Raw genomic sequence first — 17,393 nt, forward strand, 5'->3', positions numbered from 1 at the left:
CATCATGTCGATAATTAATTAAATCATCCTTAAAAAGGACGTTTAATGCTAATTAATTAATTAATCTTAAAAAGAATAGTGAATGCTAATTCATTAATAACTAAATCATCTTACTGTTCCCCACTGGGACAGCGGTAAATCTACGAATTTATAGCACTAAAATAAGGGGTTCAATTCCCCTTGGTAGACACAGTAGATAGCCTGACCTGGCTTTGTTATAAAACAAAACACACACACTCATCTTACCACAAAGTACAGAACATGATGGGCCCAGCATGGCCAGGTGGGTTAAAGCTTTCGACCCGTAATTTGAGGGTTGCGGGTTCGAATCCCTGTCGTGCCAAACATGCTCGCCCTTTCAGCCGTGGGAGCGTTATAATGTAACATTCAATTCCACTATTCGTTGGTAAAAGAGTAGTCCAAGAGTTGGCTGGGGGGTGGTGATGACTAGCTCTCTTCCCTCTAGTCTTGCACTGTTAAATTAGGGATGGCTAGTGCAAATAGCTTTCGTGTAGCTTTGCGCGAAATTCAAAAATAAACAAAACAAAAATATATTTTTTATATGCATAAGAAAAGTGATAAATTGGAAGAATCTTGGTATAATTTCAGAAGGTCCAGTAATACAGCTGTTTAAATTACTTGCCTAAACAGTCATTAGTAGCTTTTGCAAATTAAAATACATTTGTAGGCAGAGATGTTCTTTACCTTTTATACATGGGTGGGTGAGGTGGGGGGTGGGGTCAAAGTGCATAATATATTAGTGCCATTTAACATGGTATTAAATATTTGATGTTAAAATCTCTTCCTAAAGTCAAACTGAGTGTTATGAATTAGTTTAGTTTTACAAAATTTCCAGAACAAATCTTTCTACAAAACTAAATTTTACAAGTTTTTCCATTGACCCTATCTTTATACAGATGAGAAACATGTATTATCCTCAAAAAACAATAACATGTTTTGTAGTTTTAAAATAGTTTATCAGGATCAAGCAGTTTTATGTCTTAAATTTGCAAACTTATTTATAAGTAGGTGTTTTCTTTCATTTCAATGAAAGTTAAAATTTGCTTCTCTTTCCATTAAATAGTTTCCTAATAAATAATCTTGCTTTTACGTTCTATCATGAGAAAGCAACAAATACTTTTGGAAAAGGTTTCTTCTCAACTATTATGTTTTCTGTACATACAATATCATTTGAATATTCCATAATAACCTTCTTTATAAACCCAAAATCCTTCTTTGGACCATTCAGGGGAGTGACAGAATGAAAAATGTTTACTGGTCTTAGCTACACAAATTTTTATTTTTATAACACAAAAGTTACTGTAATGTTAAACAAGAATGGTGAAGTTCAACTTGGAATATTTTGTATGTAATCTGTCCTGCACAACCTAAAAAATATCAATTCTTTAAGAGTTTAGATATGAAATAATGATATCATTGTACTTTGGTTTTCTTCAGTGTATAGAAAACTAGATTTTTCTCAATTCAGATGTCTAAATTTGTAAGGTGCTTGTATAACTTTTGTGTGAATGGTCTGTTTACATGAATGAGGTAAACTAGAATGGATATTATGAAAAATGAGTATGAGCTCCGAAATTTTGATGCAGAGTTGTTGCAAATCAATTATAAACTTGTGAAATGGTTTGCCTAATTTCTGCTGCTACTGAAGAGAACATGTTAAACTGTCATAACAAGTTTCCATATAAACTTGTTGTTCTATAATAGTGGATATAAACTTTATGTACACTTATTAATTTTATTTCTTGAATTTCTTTCAACAAATCCCAATACACATGATTCAACATGCCATAACAGATTTATTTTCTCATTTCAAGCTTTCCTTAAACAATATGAGAGTAAACTCAATACCTGTTTTATGATGTTAATGAGAAAAAAACAGCACCATTTAGTGAATGACATTTTAAAGTTACATACAAGTTATTAACATTGTGAAAAAAATATGCCACATTCCTTCACACAACCACAAAAATTACTTTAGTGATAAATTTCCAGCAATTCATTACATATCAATTTTGTATAAATCAAACTGTTCAATATGAAACTTCAGAACACAGTTGTTAGTCTATATCAAACGATTTTAATATTAACATACAGAGAACAAGTGATCATTTGGTTTTCTTCAGTTCAAGGCTGTCCTTGCATACCCACCCATGAAAAAAGTAAAAGTTCAAACCAATCTTTTATTTATTTTTCATTAACTAATTCATTCATCTCTTACTTAAGTTCTAAAACTTTTGTAAAGTGACTGCTGCTAATTTTGCTGTTTAGAAATACTTAAATAGTTAGTGTCTGCAACACAACTGATCAGACAAATTATTACTGTGCATTATTCTTATCTTTCTATCTTCTAGTTCAATAATAATTTATCACCTGAGACCTACTTTTTACTTCTGAGCAAGTTTTAAGCACATAACTTACAAGAACTTAAGACCATTATCAATCATTAATCACTAGCTGGTACTGGTAGTAAGTGTTCTAGCTGTAATATACAAAATTTATAAGTTGGATTAAAAATAAACGATCATTCTCCTTGCAATAAATCTTAAAATTTTATCACAGAGATTAATGTGCAACAAATACCAAAGGTTTAACCACTTCTTTACAACTATGTTGATGAAAGCATGAATATAATATTATTCACCTATCCGTTAGCACTAGAGTAGAATCTTTACCGCCACAATGAATCATTACATGCTCAGGTTGTTATTAACTTGAATTTGAAAGTGCCTCGATCATCCTATGTCACTACGTGTCTGTTTCAAGTGTTTCACTCTGAAGTTTTATACTACATAGAAGTTATGCTATTTTTTCAATCTAAACTCTCAAAATATAATTAGTGATTTATATGCTTACAAATTTGCATGTCCACATTTTAAGTTTTTATAAATAAAGATTCCTAGTAAACATTAACAATAATACTCACAATCCCACTCTTATCTCGTATTCCAAATGGCAAGGCAGGCAAGGAACAAGTAAAAAAAATTGGCGCGCCTTTGAAATACCGGAAGTTGCAAAGAAATATGGGAAAAATAATCTGGTTGGCTGAGAATGCAGTAAAAAAATGGAAGGTTTACTGAACTAGCCTATCTTAATTGGTCAAACTAAACCTACTTTAAACGTTAGAGAACGCTGTGCAGCAATCTCTAATTCGTAAAGGGATATTATCCAATTCAGTTTTGTAGAGACTAACAAAATCGAATAAAGTATTATATAGAGGTAAGGGAAGTTGTTTGAAATTTGATTTGTGAATTTTAATTAAAAACAACAACAACAAACAAACTGAAACCCAAATTGTAAAGAATTGATGAATTTGTATCACGCTAAATAAAAATGATTATGAGATGATCGGTATGCTGATGGAAATAATGTTGAATAAAGAAAAACAGCAACTCTCGTATATCCTTTTATTTCAATTTATATTGCAGTGTTGTAAATTGTTTCATTTGGGGGGTGGAGGCTTTAGTTTTTGTAATTTGTAGTTGTGTTAGAATTGTAGTGAACAATAAAGCCAGGTTATGTCAGTCATCGTTAATGTGTTGTGATAAAATCTTGGTTTAATAAAGTTTATACTTACAGTGTTATGCTCATATATGTGTGTGTAGAGTAAGGGACTAGAAATATTAATGTTATAAATAAATACGGTAGAAATTTATATCTTTTAGTTGTCAAATAGATGTTAATTACACTTATAATAATAGTGATAGAGAGCGTTTCAGAAATTTTATAAATTTTTAATGGGAATGATGAAAATAGCAGAGCGAATGGTGTCCTTTTTTATCACTTAAGCAGTGGTTTGAAAGCTGATGAAAGAATAGTACTGTGCAGTTGATATTTTTTTTTTGGTAAAATGCTAGAGTAAAACAAAAAACTGAATTAAACAATGCTTTATTTAAAATATCTAAAAGTTAAAGACCATGCAGAACTATACCATTGAAATTAATAGAACAATTTACAGATATTTAGGAGTGCCATTTTAGATTTCATTAAGGGGTAATTGTTATTGGAGTTCCAAGAGAATTAGGTCCCCTGGATGTACTTAAGTTTAAAAATCTAAACCTCATTCAAATTTCTATAATATTTAATAACCTTTGTAATTCTACAAACTACACATTGTATATAAAAATGTAATATTCCCAAAATAAATTATATAAAACAACAGGCCTTCGTATCCAACCTAAATGATGCCCATGTGGACAGCATGGGATCATTTAATCCATGTAGGCTATCCTTGCATATTTACATTAGTACTGAGAAAATTTAAAATTTCAACACAATTTTTTTTGAGAAATCATTGATTCACCTTTTGAGCTTCTTTTAAGTGCTGGCCTTCATTATTGTTGATGATGATTCATTCCAAAAGTCAATCTTTAAGTCAATCAAACTTGAGCAAACATAAAATATGGGCACCGAAGGACAGTTTGGTTCATTAAGACTGTCCTTGCACACTTAAACTTAAGAAGGTATAACTTTAAAACTATTTTCTACTTTTCAAAAAATAATAATTCCCTCAGGTGGAAAATGAAATTTTATAATAACTTAAAAACATGGTAATATCAAAAATGTCTTTAATATAGACATTTTGGAATTTCAATGAATTACATTATTATTGTTAATATCTCAAAAATTTTTTTTCTCTTAGTGTCTGAACTACAAAAAACACAGTTAGTATTAAGTAATTTTTATATTCAATCAGAAATTTAGAATGAGCAGATTTTAAATGTTAACAAATGTTAAATAAACTCTGTAATAAAAGATGGCATACAGATGTTTAACAAATAACATTGTTAAGAGAAACTATCATAGAGAAAGGCTTAAATGTAAGTATAAGTACTATGTTTTTAAAATAATAAATATCAAGTAAAAACACTGAGAATCCAGAATTTATTTCATTAATGACAACAATGAAGAGTACATGTTATGCATAGTGAAAAGAATAACCATCCTATACTTCTGAAAAACTTTAAAATTCTTGACTCCAGAACCACAGATTACTAACTATTTATTAAATAAAATCTCTTAATTTTTTATGATGACCCACACTATACAAAATGTCAACTCTTCCCTATTGGTATTAATGTAATCAATTCCAAATTCTCAGTTTTGTTATTTGATATTTATCATTATTTAAAATGTACAGTTTTTATACTTATATTTAGGCCTTTTTCTCTAATAGTTTTTCTTAAACGTTAATGCTGCATGTTTTATTGTATATTCCATTATATTGTTACTGTTTAAATCTGTTCTTTCTAACTTTCAATTAAATACAAAATCTTTTTCAATGCTAATATATTTTAGTGATTTGAACATTATGAACAGATGTTTTTTGAAATATTAATGCTGATTATGGAATTTAAGGAAACTTTTAAATGTCTGTATTAAAGATGATTTTTTTTTGTATTACCATAGTTTTAATAGTTAATTTCCTCTCTGAAATGCCTGCAAAATGGTGAGTTAAGGTACTTCCAAAAGAAATTCTGTAGGCCATTTTCTCAACATTGTGCCCATTACTTTAAGCACTTTAACCCTCAATTAGTCATATAACAATGTAGTACTTACATTATTATGAAGCTCAACTTCTTATGATATTTTTTTTGGTTTTTGTCCAAACTAATATTTTTAAACAGAATAGAGTAATGAAAGGCTTAGATTATGGCTTATGATATAAAATATTGCACTGCCCACCTAGAGCCTACATTATGTAGTTTTGTGCTTAATTCAAAAACAACAACATAAAACATATTGCAGTAGTGGAAAGTCCTTTTCTAGTCATATGTATAGAATGAAAGCTAAAGTGACAGTATGAAGATGTACAAGAATTATATTTCATCTAAAACAAACAAACAAGCAGAGAAATGCCAGAAAAGAAGAATAGAATAAAACTAAGAAAATCACACAAAATCAAATAAAATAACAGAAAAAAAACTGATGTTGCAAAAAATTATAACCAAAGTAGCTACATGTGGTAAGTATTAACCTAATCTAAGACTTTGCAAATATGTACAAGTGCAGAGCACTGATAAAAATTGCAACATGAACAGATATACAATTAGGAAAGCTACTGTGGGCAAGGTTTAAGTAAATTGCCATCTGTCACATAATAATTAATTAAAGAATTTGCATGAAGTCACAGTGAACCCACATAATTAACCCTTAAACAGTGGCCATTATCAGTTTATGCTGCTACCTACAACATTCTTGCTGTTTAAGGGTCAATTTAAAATTAAGCCAAAGGTATTAATTAAATATAATTTAAACTAATATTTGTTCAACTACCTTTAATTGTATTAATTTCAAAGTAATGGGAGAAGGTGATGCACCCAGTGTAAATCATTGGGGCCTGTTCACTCAAGGGGTCCATGCTCAAGCAAATATTTTCCACACCTATAATACCAAAAAGTCCTCATTCTCCCTCTCTTAATAAAAGACATAGTATTTATATGCTGATGCTGCATTTTAGTGAGTTTTGCAAGGTTAAAAAATAATATATATGATTAAAGAAAGGAGTAAGAGAGGATGAGGGGCCCAGAATCATGGGAAGAGACAGGGCCCATGATATCTCTCCCAGACTCTTCTCCTCTCTCACTCCTAAATGCTACATTACTCTGGCACTTATGACATTTTGCCTCAACTTGTAGACATTTTTTCTTTCCTTTTTCCCCTGCTGTTACAGTGGTAAGTCTACAGATTTACAGCACTAAAATCAGGAGTTTGATTCCCTTCGGTGGGCTCAGCAGATAGCCTAATGTAGCTTTGCTATAAAAAAAACACTTTTCTTTTTTGATTATCTGCCCTTGACCTTATTGGGGATTCGGTTCCTTTTTTTCCAGTTCATTCTCTGGTTCCCCGGTTTTGTTTTCAATTTTTTTCTCACTATTCATTTATATTCCATTTCTTTCTTCTATCTGAGGCACTTTGTCATGCTTCAGAATGGACTTCTGTGGAAGTCTATTTCCTTTTCTTTGCCATCTAAGCCTATTCCAAATTTTCTGCTCTGTCCTTCCGTATTTTGTTCCCCTGATGTTGGGACTTTTAAGGTTGCATTATATTTCTGTTTACTGTACACCTTCTTGTGCACATAGTTTTCATTTGAGTCTCTTTTTGCCCATATGTCTTTAGTGGTATTTGTTTTTCTAAGGAGATCTGGGCTGATGCTACCCAACTTCAAACTTCATCATCGTCCCAGTGTGTTTTTTGTTTTTTGTTGACCTTGTTCTTTACTCCTATTCCTTGTTTGGATCCATCTCCTTCCTGTCCTTTCCTTTCCATCTTTCAGGCCTTCCTCTTTTTCTCATCCTTCCTCTACCAAACATCTAGTTCATCACTCTTCTTGTCCGTCACTATCATGTCACTTCTGACTTGTAGGTACTTATCTCTTTCTCTTCTTCTGCTGTTGTTCTCATTTTCTGCTGACAGTCATTGTTAAATTCTCCATCTTGGCCTTTCTTTTGATTTCCTTTTCTACTTCTTTCTATGGTCTTTTTCATATGGTTTGCAGTTTGCCATAGTTGATGTGTTGGACACTTCCTTACACATACATCTTGATCCATACTTCATATGTTTTGTTTGTCATCCATTCTTATTCCTTGCTCTTTCCTTTGACATAATGTTGGTCCCATTACTATTGTGAGGGCCTTCTTGTTTTATATTCATTACTTTTTTTATTGGATGATTGACTTTTTGACTTATTCTTGAATGGTATCCTCTTTTCCTTTAATTTTACAGAATATTACTCAGTTGAAGGTTGTTCTTTCTCATTGTCCACTTTATATTTGGGACTTCTGGGTATTTTCTTCATCTCTTAGCTGAGTTCAGCCTTCTCCTCTTTGATTATGAGCTGTTGTGTATCTGGTCACCAGAATTTGTGTTGCTCATTCTCATCAAGAGGTTATTTCACTTTCAGGGGTTTTGGCTTTTCTAAAAAATCCATTCCTTTGAGGTTTGCACATACACATCTCTTCCAGTGGACCTTGCAGATCAAAGGGTTTCTTTCTTGGGTTCCTTTTTATTAAGTTCTGAACCTCTCCTGTACTTTCCTCAACAAATTGTCGTGGAGACTAGAACATGCCCATAATATTTATGGCATTTCCTTACCAACTTCCAACTAGACATATTTCTTCACCAAAACTTTCGTCTGATTGAAACAGATCTTTGAATGAGGACATGAATTCTGGCATTTGCTTGCCTTGATATGCAACACTAATTCTTTTATTGTGTCATTTTGGTCAACTCATCCTTGGTTTCCTTTTAATTTACATTCGTACATCCCATCCTCTATCCAATGCCACTTCTCAAACTTCTGTCTTATATGTTCTGTTTTTTTACATGGGTGAATGTCTTCCCTCCATTTCCACATAAGATATTTTCTGGTTTATTACCTATTGGAACACACACTCCAATCATACTGCATCATTCTAGACTCATCTCTATTTCTCTTCTATTCTGTTTGTCTATCATTGAAAGTAGTGGGTCTTTCGTTGTTGGTCCATCATCCACTTGTTTGCCATATGATTGTTATACCACCTTTCTGCATTTTTACTTGGCTGCTCATCCATGGTGTGTTAGTATTTGCCTATGTTGGTTATTGGGTGGCATTGTCTATGGCACTTTGCCTTTCAAACTTGCAGAGGGTGATTCTTTCTCTGTCTTTCTCATCTTGTTCTGCTCCTTCATTTTCTCCATCTTTCTCACTTGACTTCCATGCTTAAGTGAGACCTTAATGTAGTTTTGTATATTATTACCCACACCCAAATTGAGCCATTGGCTTCTTGTTTCTGTGATAGTTTTCTCTCCATCTTTATTTCTTTCTTCTCCTTACGTACTACTCTCCATAGAACAGTATTTCCTTCATAAGACATCTACTGCTCAGGAGGATAACTATACATTATCTCCTATTTTTCTTCCTCCTCTATTACATATTTGATCATTTGAAATTTGATCAAACTTGTGTTCTGTTTATGCAGTTTTTTGTTGCTTCTCAGAGACATTTCTCTTTTGAGGGTCCTACTATTTTCCCTATCATGGAACTCCTTTTCTTCCAGGGGCCTCTCTTCTTCTACTCATACTGTATGGATCTTTTGACTCCTTCATTTGGTATCTTTGTCTCTGGATGTGAATATTTGCAGGTTATTTCACATTTAAGTTGTCACCTTTCTCATTCTCTTGTTTCTCATTTTTGCTGGCTCTAAAATAAGATTCTCTAGGCAGGCATGTAGATAACACTCCATACATTCACCTTTCCTTCTGCCAGCCACCACTTTCTTATCATCCTGCCATATTTTAGAAGAATATGTAAATTTTATTTTTCAGAATCTCTATTTTAATTTCATAGGATCCCATCAGGCATTTGGTGTTACTTCTGTGATATACTTATCTACAACCTGCATAGAGCCAGGATAGTGAAAAAGAGCTCATGCCATTCACCTTGACTGTACAAGTGCCAATTGCAAGATGAATTGTTTCACAAGATCACTTGAGATAACTTTGCAGTGTACATATTACTCAGTTGCTCAAACCAGACTGTACTTATTTCAAATACTATCATGGTAAAATTCAGCATCAAAGAAGTGTTTTGCTCATTTCATTAGCTCATGCTTGCTGACTTTTAAAAATAGGGTTTTGCAGTCATGCTGTCTCCAGTAAAATAACTTTCTGGTTGGATGTCCAATAAGAATCGGGTCACTTCTAGAGGTCTCAACAGTGCAAATTCTTCACCATTTTTTCTTCAAATGAAACACAGGAAACCCTTACCATTTACCAGTTTCTTGCTGCTTGGGTGGTGGACCATGATGAACCTTCACCAGTTTGGTTTAACACAAATGCTGTGAGAAATAGGCAGTGGTGACACTGTCAGTATAGTGTGGGTTTCTCCTTACAAAAATGTAACAGTTATCTACTGTGCCCTCCACTTGCAGTCAAAATCTGTTCAGTAGAGTTGAAGTGAACACACAAAGTACAGTTTGAACAAGCCCCAACCACCTGACACATATTGGCTGTCCAAAAACTCAGATTATCATGTTTTCATTTTGTCTGTCCTTGTGGCACACAAAGCTTATTTTCTCTTTCCCCCTACAATCCGAATGAAGAATATATCCTGATCTAGATGAGATGTGGTTTTACCTGAATGTGTTTTAATGGAGCCCCTGCCATCAGGTGTCACATTCCATGGGCTTTCCTTCTGAGGCTTGCTGAATAGAATTCATCTAGATAAAATTTTATATCAGTCCTTCCATCATTTTACTCTGGTATTATAAATATTTTGTGTCAAGAGGTGAGTGCCTACCAGAAATACATTTGCAGGTAAGGAAAATGTAAATTTCAGAGATGATAATTATTTTGCACACATTTTCCACTTGTCTTTCCTACTTCTGGTGCACATTTTTTTGTTGTTTTGATTTGCCAAAGAATTATGTTATCACAAGTGTACGTGTGTGAAGCAAGTTTTATTTAATGATGATATTATGCAACAGCATGTGAAAAGTCATCCAAAATTACGGCAGTGAAATTAGGTTGCAGTTAGTTTCGAGGCTAACAGCATGCAACTTTCATAGGTAGTATCTATTGGAAATAGATTTCTCACATGAGGAAAATGTAAACTTTAATAAGTTTAATAAAAGAAGAAAGATACATTATTAGAGGTTTAAGTAATCTCTTAAAATATTCTTTGATAATGTCTACTAATACTGTTCTGTTTACACCTCTAATAAGTGTACGTTTGTTATAAAAAATTATAAATATAATTCTAGATTCAATTTATTATCAGTATTAAGTCTACCATTTTTGTTGTTGTTAGAATTGTATCTCATTTATACACTTTCTATTAAATAATTAATTTGGACCAGTTTCAGTATATGAAGCATATGAAAAATGGATCATAATATGAAGAAAAGTACTCCAAGCCATCAGCCAGGTGATGGAATTCGCACAATGGATTCTACTTCTGTCTTCAGAGTTGCTAATTTTGAGCTCTATGTCAAACCTGTAAGCCTTTTTTCTTTCTTTCTGTAAAAATTAGTCCACCAAAAAAAAAGATTAAATGTAAATTACATAACATATTGTGAAAAATCTGAAAAAATTATACTTTAGAATCTGAGATCATAAATTTGTCCTTTTCATTCAGTCCAGTAATTTGAGTATGAGATACCTTATCATTTAGATATCATCTTAAGATGACATACTGCAAATTCTTGTACATAACCATTATCTTAATTTTTTTTTTTTTAAATTCTAGTTTTAGCCATAGACACCTGATAATGCCCAATTGGAAAGAATGTGTAATGAAACAAATAGTGACATAATTCTGTAAATTTCATAATGATATAAAATTAAAAAAAAACCTTATAAACAGAATTAAAAATAGATATTTTCTGTAGAGAAATTCATTGAGATAGTGATTATTTGCCCAGCAGGAAACATCTAAGTGATAATTTATTTGATGAACAAATCACTTCAAACTCACAGTTATTAGAGTCATGAATTTTTCAATATTCCAAAACATACTCACTATTTACTGACTCTATTGCTATTTCTCAGTCTCCAGGGTTTTCACTTTTTGCCTATTTAAGCATTGAGAATACTTCCATCAGTCTTTTATACACCACTTGAATGCCTTAGGCAATTTCTAACTTGCAAATTTCTCCACTAACTTCAATGTGCCCTCTATCTAGGTACTATATATAAGCATCACATCCTGATAATATAATCACTTTTTCTTGTCAGAACATTTAGCATAGGTTTCTAAGTTGTGAATTTGATCTGCATTTCTACAGTTATGTTTTTGTTTCTCATTATACATTATTTAACCAAAAGTTATAAAACTTACTTATGGGTATGAATTTCCAAGTTAATGTTTCTACTATAGGTATCAACCCTTCTCTTTCACCTCTACTATTGGATGTTTGTCAACAGCTGGTGGAGGAGTCACTCTCAGTCAAAGCTGTACATGATATGATCCATATGTGGACTGAGGTTTCTCTCCAGCTAGTTCTGATGCAGCTTTTGTAAATGACTTGGCAAAAATTTAGACTCACTTTTTCTGGCTTCTTTTACTAGGTCAGCCTCAACATAGGGTTGTTTTGATCATCCAACTCCTTCCTCTTTTCTTCAGTTGGTTACTCAGGTTTGTGAGGTTTTGGGGATCTCTCCTGTTGCATGTAACTACTTCTTCCTTGTTAGCAGAAGGGGTGGCAAGTGATTACTTGGTTTTTCCTCCTCCTTCCAATATTGCTGTTCATACTGGAAGAGTTGCTGCTAAATTATGCAGTGGAATATGTCTTGTCCTCACAATTATCAGATCAGGATATCTTGGCTTATCACTGCCAGAAGGAGGCCTGTTTAGATTCTCAATGGATGGGACCCCCTTTTGGGCATGTGAGGGTCTGTATTGGAATGTGTGATCACTTTATATAAACCATAGTTTTCTCAGACTTGTCTTATTCTCATTATTGTCTTGAGGAATTTATTTTTAGTCCAACGTTTTTCCAGGAGCTTATCTACATATTCCTAAGTCAGTTAAGGATAAATTAGGGGTTTTTCTGACATCTACCTCAGTTTGTTTGTCTTCTTCAGTTCTTTCTTTGGTTTTCTGGCTGGTTTGTTGTTGGGATTTATTGAGTAGAGATTCTTTGTTAGAAAAGGTTTGTTTACTATCTTCTGCTTTCAGGGAGTTATGGTGAAGCTGCTTTTTTTTTCCATCCCATGTTATTTGCTGGAGTTCCAGAAAAGTTAAAATTCCACATTGATAACAGCCAATTAAATTATTCTTTATTGTCATTGGATTCTTGTCCTTCTGGTTCTTAATATGGGTGTATTGGCTCATTGCATTTTCTGATCCAACTCCTTCAGTTTCTATAATAGGGTCCATTTACATTTTCAAGGATCTTTAACTTTGGCAGACCAACAACAACAGTGTTGGTAACTGTCCTGGGACAGGGGATCAGTCAGAGTATGATTACATCACTTCCTGGACATTTAGAGTTATTGCATCAGAGATCCTAGGGTACTCCATTTTCTAACTTCAGGGTTGGTAATTCAATTTACATCACCTCCACCATTATCTGCTCAACCTGTTGTCTTTTCACCTTAAACAGATACATGGCGAATGGAGGTGCATTCCCAGGTCATTGGAAAGTTCTTAGTCAAAAGGGCAGTAAAAAAGGTCAGTCTTATTTTTCCAAAATTTTATTTCCATTTATTCATGGTACCCAAGAAGAAAGGAGATTGGTATCCGATCATTAATCTCTCTCAACTCAACCAAGTTTTAGGTACTACTTGCTTCACAATGCAATCTTTTCTAACCCTATGATGACACTTTGCAACAGGGCTCTGGATGATGAAGTTTAATTTTACCTACACTTATCTTATATTCCCTTAGCAGAATATTCCCAGAGGTTTGTGCACAAGAGTCAGGTGCTGTAGTTCTGGGCTCTTCCTTGTGGTCTTGTGTCCACACCTTATGTTTTCTGATGAGTTGTTTGAGCTTTTTTTATCACCTGCATTCTTTGGACCTGCAAACTCTTCATTATATGGATGACTGGCTCCTTCTAGCTTCATTTAGCAGAACAACATTCTCAGAATATCTTTTCAGAAGCCACAAAAGTGGGCTTCCTTATTAGATTGGACAAGCCTATTTTGTCACTGGTGCAGTATCTCATCCATTTGGGTATACTTTTCAGTACTCAATTAAGTCAAACTCAGCTAACCCCTTTCAGGCTTCAAACCATGAAAAGAGCCATCACACTTTTAATTGTGTCTCTTTCTCTGTGGATGGTTCTCCCATTTTTGGTGTTGTGGACATCTCTTAAGCCTCTCATTCCTTTAGAATGAGCAGAATGTATGAGATCCCTTCAGTAGTAACTGTGTGACCAGTCATGCATTTCCTTCCTTTGGATCGTTCTGTCTCATTACTAAGAAGCAACACTGTTATTGGGGTATCCATTCCATCACCTCATCCTGAGATCCATCTGTTCACAGATGTATATTTTTGAGAATAGAGAGCTTATTTTCAAGGTCCAAAGTTCCAGTGTACTTGCACAGAAGGCGAGTCTACTCTTCATATCAATGTTCTCTATTGAAAATACATTTTTCATGTAGGAAAAATTATAACTTCACAAAATCACTATGTCATATAAAAGGATCCCTCTAGTGAACAAAACATTAAAAATATAATCTACAGCAATATGTAATTTGCTCTAATATCTGGCACTATGTTACAGATAAATATCTCGTAGTGTTTGTACATTTTAATGAAGGTTAAACAAATACTGTAATGTGAATTATCTGAAGAATGCATCAAAAACCTAAGGATCTGATCTTATTTACTTAAGATTCAACTTATTCTTTTATTTTAGTAACATTAGTTGGAAGAGGGGGTAACAAGATATTTTTGCCTTAAGGCCTTCATAAATATATCTGTATTACAGGTTATTTTTTTAAGGTTTATAGTTTCAATTACTCTCAGTGTGATCATCTGTCTTATTAGGCAGCTATTTACCTAGATCATGTAAGTGTGTAATGCTTGTTCACAGCTCTTCAACAAGAGCCATTCTCATTTAGCTAAGTGTGGATCAACAATGGGTTGATATATTGTACCATTGACTTTACTGGGTCATTGCAAAAAAGTGTAATTTTTCAGTTATTTACTACCCAAGTTTTATTATTTTTATACAAGATAATTATCTACATTCTTTTTGTTTATTCATTAAATCTTTGAAAACTTCATTCGTACATTTGTGTTAGTAGAAACAACTCTATTGTGTATTTTAACACTGTATTGCTTTTCAGAACAAGTTTGTGATGGGCTTAGGGCTGGTGGCAATAACTGGTTGTTTCACTTATATTGGATACATGAATTGGTTGACTACAAAAGGCTTGGACCACAATTATATTGCTGTAACAGAAGATGGTACAAAATACATATGCCCACGAATTTCAAAATGGGAATGATTAGTTAACTTCATTGACACATTTATGATTGTAGAAATAACTAAATTGTGTATTTTAATACTGTGTGGCTTTTCAGAACAAGTTTATGATGAGCTTTAAGACTGGTTGTTTGGCTTATAACACTATGTAACAAAATTTTTACTTTTTCATGTTTCTGGGCAGAAGGTGTTATTTCCCAATTGCTTATGCCTAACGTAAATGGAAAAGCCTATTTTTCTCTTCAAACTTTGCTTTTGTGACCTGGGAGTATATAACGAAAACATGATGGGAGACTATATTTGGGGGCTGATACGTGAAAGTGATTTACATTACAGTCGTAAATCTTGAAAAACTATTCACTTCTAAACAATTTTTGTTCATTTTTGTATAACTTTAGTATAAATACATGTAAATTTTTATTCAGACTTTATGTAAATGAAAATGTGCAAATTTGCCCGTTTTTCGTAGAAAATCGGTTAATTTCTGAATTCCATTATCCAGGTCACAAAAGCAAAGTTTGAAGGGAATAATGGCCATTTTCTGTACTTTTACAATATAAGCAATAAAAAGAAATAACATACTATCCAGGAACAAAATTTGTGTTGCAAAGTGTAATATATATTTGAATTGGATAACTACAAAAGACTGAGCAGAAATACATTACTCCACCAGAGGATGGTACAAAATACTTGTGCCCAAAAATTTCAAAATAAGAATGATTGGTTGGCCTCAACTCTTTTGATGGTAACATAATACATAATTTTTAAGACTAGTATAACAATATTTATTTATAGTTGTGTGTGTATTATAGCCAGTTTTATGTGATGCATCATTTTGAATTAATCTAAATATGGCCTTACAACGAAATGCTGTACAATACAAAAATAAATAAATATATATTTATATATATTGTGTTTCCTGGTTATAACCATGTTACCATCAATTTTGTAATAAAAGACATCATTTAAATGAACTTTTTTCTTTCAGTCAGTTACTCACTCAGTTATTTTTATTATTGGAATGCAAAATACTTCAAAATCAAAACTCGTGTAAATATAAAAATAATTGCACATTAAACATACCAATTTAAAATCAAAGTTGCAAGTAATTTCTCTCATAATCTGAATGGTTGTGAGGCTAGCCAATAAATTCTAATTAAATATACTAAAAACACTATTCTAATGAGACAAATTTAAAACTACCTTTTTATGAGGTATTTAAAAATGTAATGCTTGTTCATTAATTTTCAGCGAGAACCATTTCTCATGTAGCTTAACTCACTAGCACATGAACTAAAAAAAGGTAACAGAAAGGTGGAAACATACAACCTCAAGCAATTTTTTCTTCAAAAAAAAAAGAAAAGAAAAAAAAAGATCAGTGTCCTTTAAAAAATCAAATATCTTGGTATGCAAAGTTAATGGTTTTTGTGCTGTTATTCATGCATAAATATAAGAGATACACAAAATTGCTAGTAGTAATATTAATAATAACTTAGGATGAATGTCTAAATATTAAATTCAAATGAATCAGATTTTCTTTAAGAATAAATTTTCTACCTGTCTTCACCCTGCATAATACATGTAGTAATGCTACAGTATTTTAAAATAGTGTGTAAATCTGTTGTTAGAATATTAAATATCTATCTCTGTCATGAAAAACAACAATAAATTTTCACCTTAACTAGGAAAAAAAGTGTGAATCATTTTGGAACAAAAAATATTTAATATTGTAGTGCCCCTTTAGTGCAAATACCAGCATCATCTACTACAAGAGTGTTGCATGATTGACCTCAAAAACTATCTTCAGAAAAGAAATCATAACTTTTCTTTGAAACTTTAAAATTCTGAAGCCTGGAGGAAGCTCTTTGAATTTATTAGCAGAAAATATCTTTAAATGTTTTTCATCACTTTGGAACACATGTTAAAAACATTCGAAAGTAATTTCCCACATGGCAGTTGTTATGTATAGATAAAGAAATATATTAAGTTTGAAAATTCTTTTTTTCACATATGCCTATAAGGTGGATATTTTATTTTTTCTTATTAATTCCTTTTGTTGGTATTAAACCCAAGATCTTTCATACACCAGGGGAATGCTCTACCAATATAGCTAAATGATTAAATAGTAGGGCATCTTTAATAACTCAAACTACTGCATTCTTCTCTTCTCACACATAAGGCTAATCCTTGGACCTTACATATCCCAGGGTTGTAAAATGATCATCATTAATTGGATGCCAGCTTTACTATGTTAAATATTTTATCTTTGCATCAGATTCCAACCCATACCTACACTTTTACTATAAATGCTTTCTCTCTTAAATGTGTTAAGGGTTAATCTGCTAACATTTGTTAGTAATACATCCTTTAACAATTCACACTACCATAGCAGTAAATTATCAATTACTGAATAATGTTGAGTAAATATGTTTATAAGAATTTTTGAAATAGAAG

At 32.4% G+C, this 17,393-nt stretch overlaps 2 protein-coding genes across 5 annotated transcripts in view; one reads left to right on the forward strand and one right to left on the reverse strand.

Annotated features, from left to right (window-relative positions):
• Positions 1-3,084, reverse strand: part of LOC143244652 (histone-lysine N-methyltransferase NSD2-like) — a 57,828-nt gene extending 54,744 nt beyond the window's left edge. For 3 of the 4 annotated variants that reach the window (XM_076489727.1, XM_076489724.1, XM_076489726.1), the window contains exon 1: positions 2,945-3,084. The gene's annotated coding sequence lies outside the window, so the exon portion shown is untranslated. Of the gene's footprint in view, positions 1-2,662 lie in introns of all 4 variants that reach the window. The other variant, XM_076489725.1, reaches the window with a different exon arrangement.
• Positions 3,085-3,089: 5 nt separating this feature from the next.
• On the forward strand, positions 3,090-15,856 carry LOC143244657 (small integral membrane protein 8). The gene is made up of 3 exons (XM_076489742.1): positions 3,090-3,237; positions 10,860-10,998; positions 14,800-15,856. The coding sequence occupies exons 2-3, from the start codon at positions 10,885-10,887 to the stop codon at positions 14,959-14,961; spliced, it is 276 nt and encodes a 91-aa protein (XP_076345857.1). The 5' UTR covers positions 3,090-3,237; positions 10,860-10,884; the 3' UTR covers positions 14,962-15,856.
• Positions 15,857-17,393: the final 1,537 nt, after the last annotated feature.

This window comes from Tachypleus tridentatus, chromosome 2 (assembly GCF_004210375.1).
Source record: "Tachypleus tridentatus isolate NWPU-2018 chromosome 2, ASM421037v1, whole genome shotgun sequence".
NCBI lineage: Eukaryota > Metazoa > Arthropoda > Merostomata > Xiphosura > Limulidae > Tachypleus > Tachypleus tridentatus.

Bases quoted from the DNA above. Each gene is read 5' to 3' on its own strand.
- LOC143244657 (XM_076489742.1), top strand. From the start codon at position 10,885: ATGGATCATAATATGAAGAAAAGTACTCCAAGCCATCAGCCAGGTGAT. The intron at 10,999-14,799 runs GTAAGCCTTTTT...ATTGCTTTTCAG, and splicing joins TTGAGCTCTATGTCAAACCT to AACAAGTTTGTGATGGGCTT.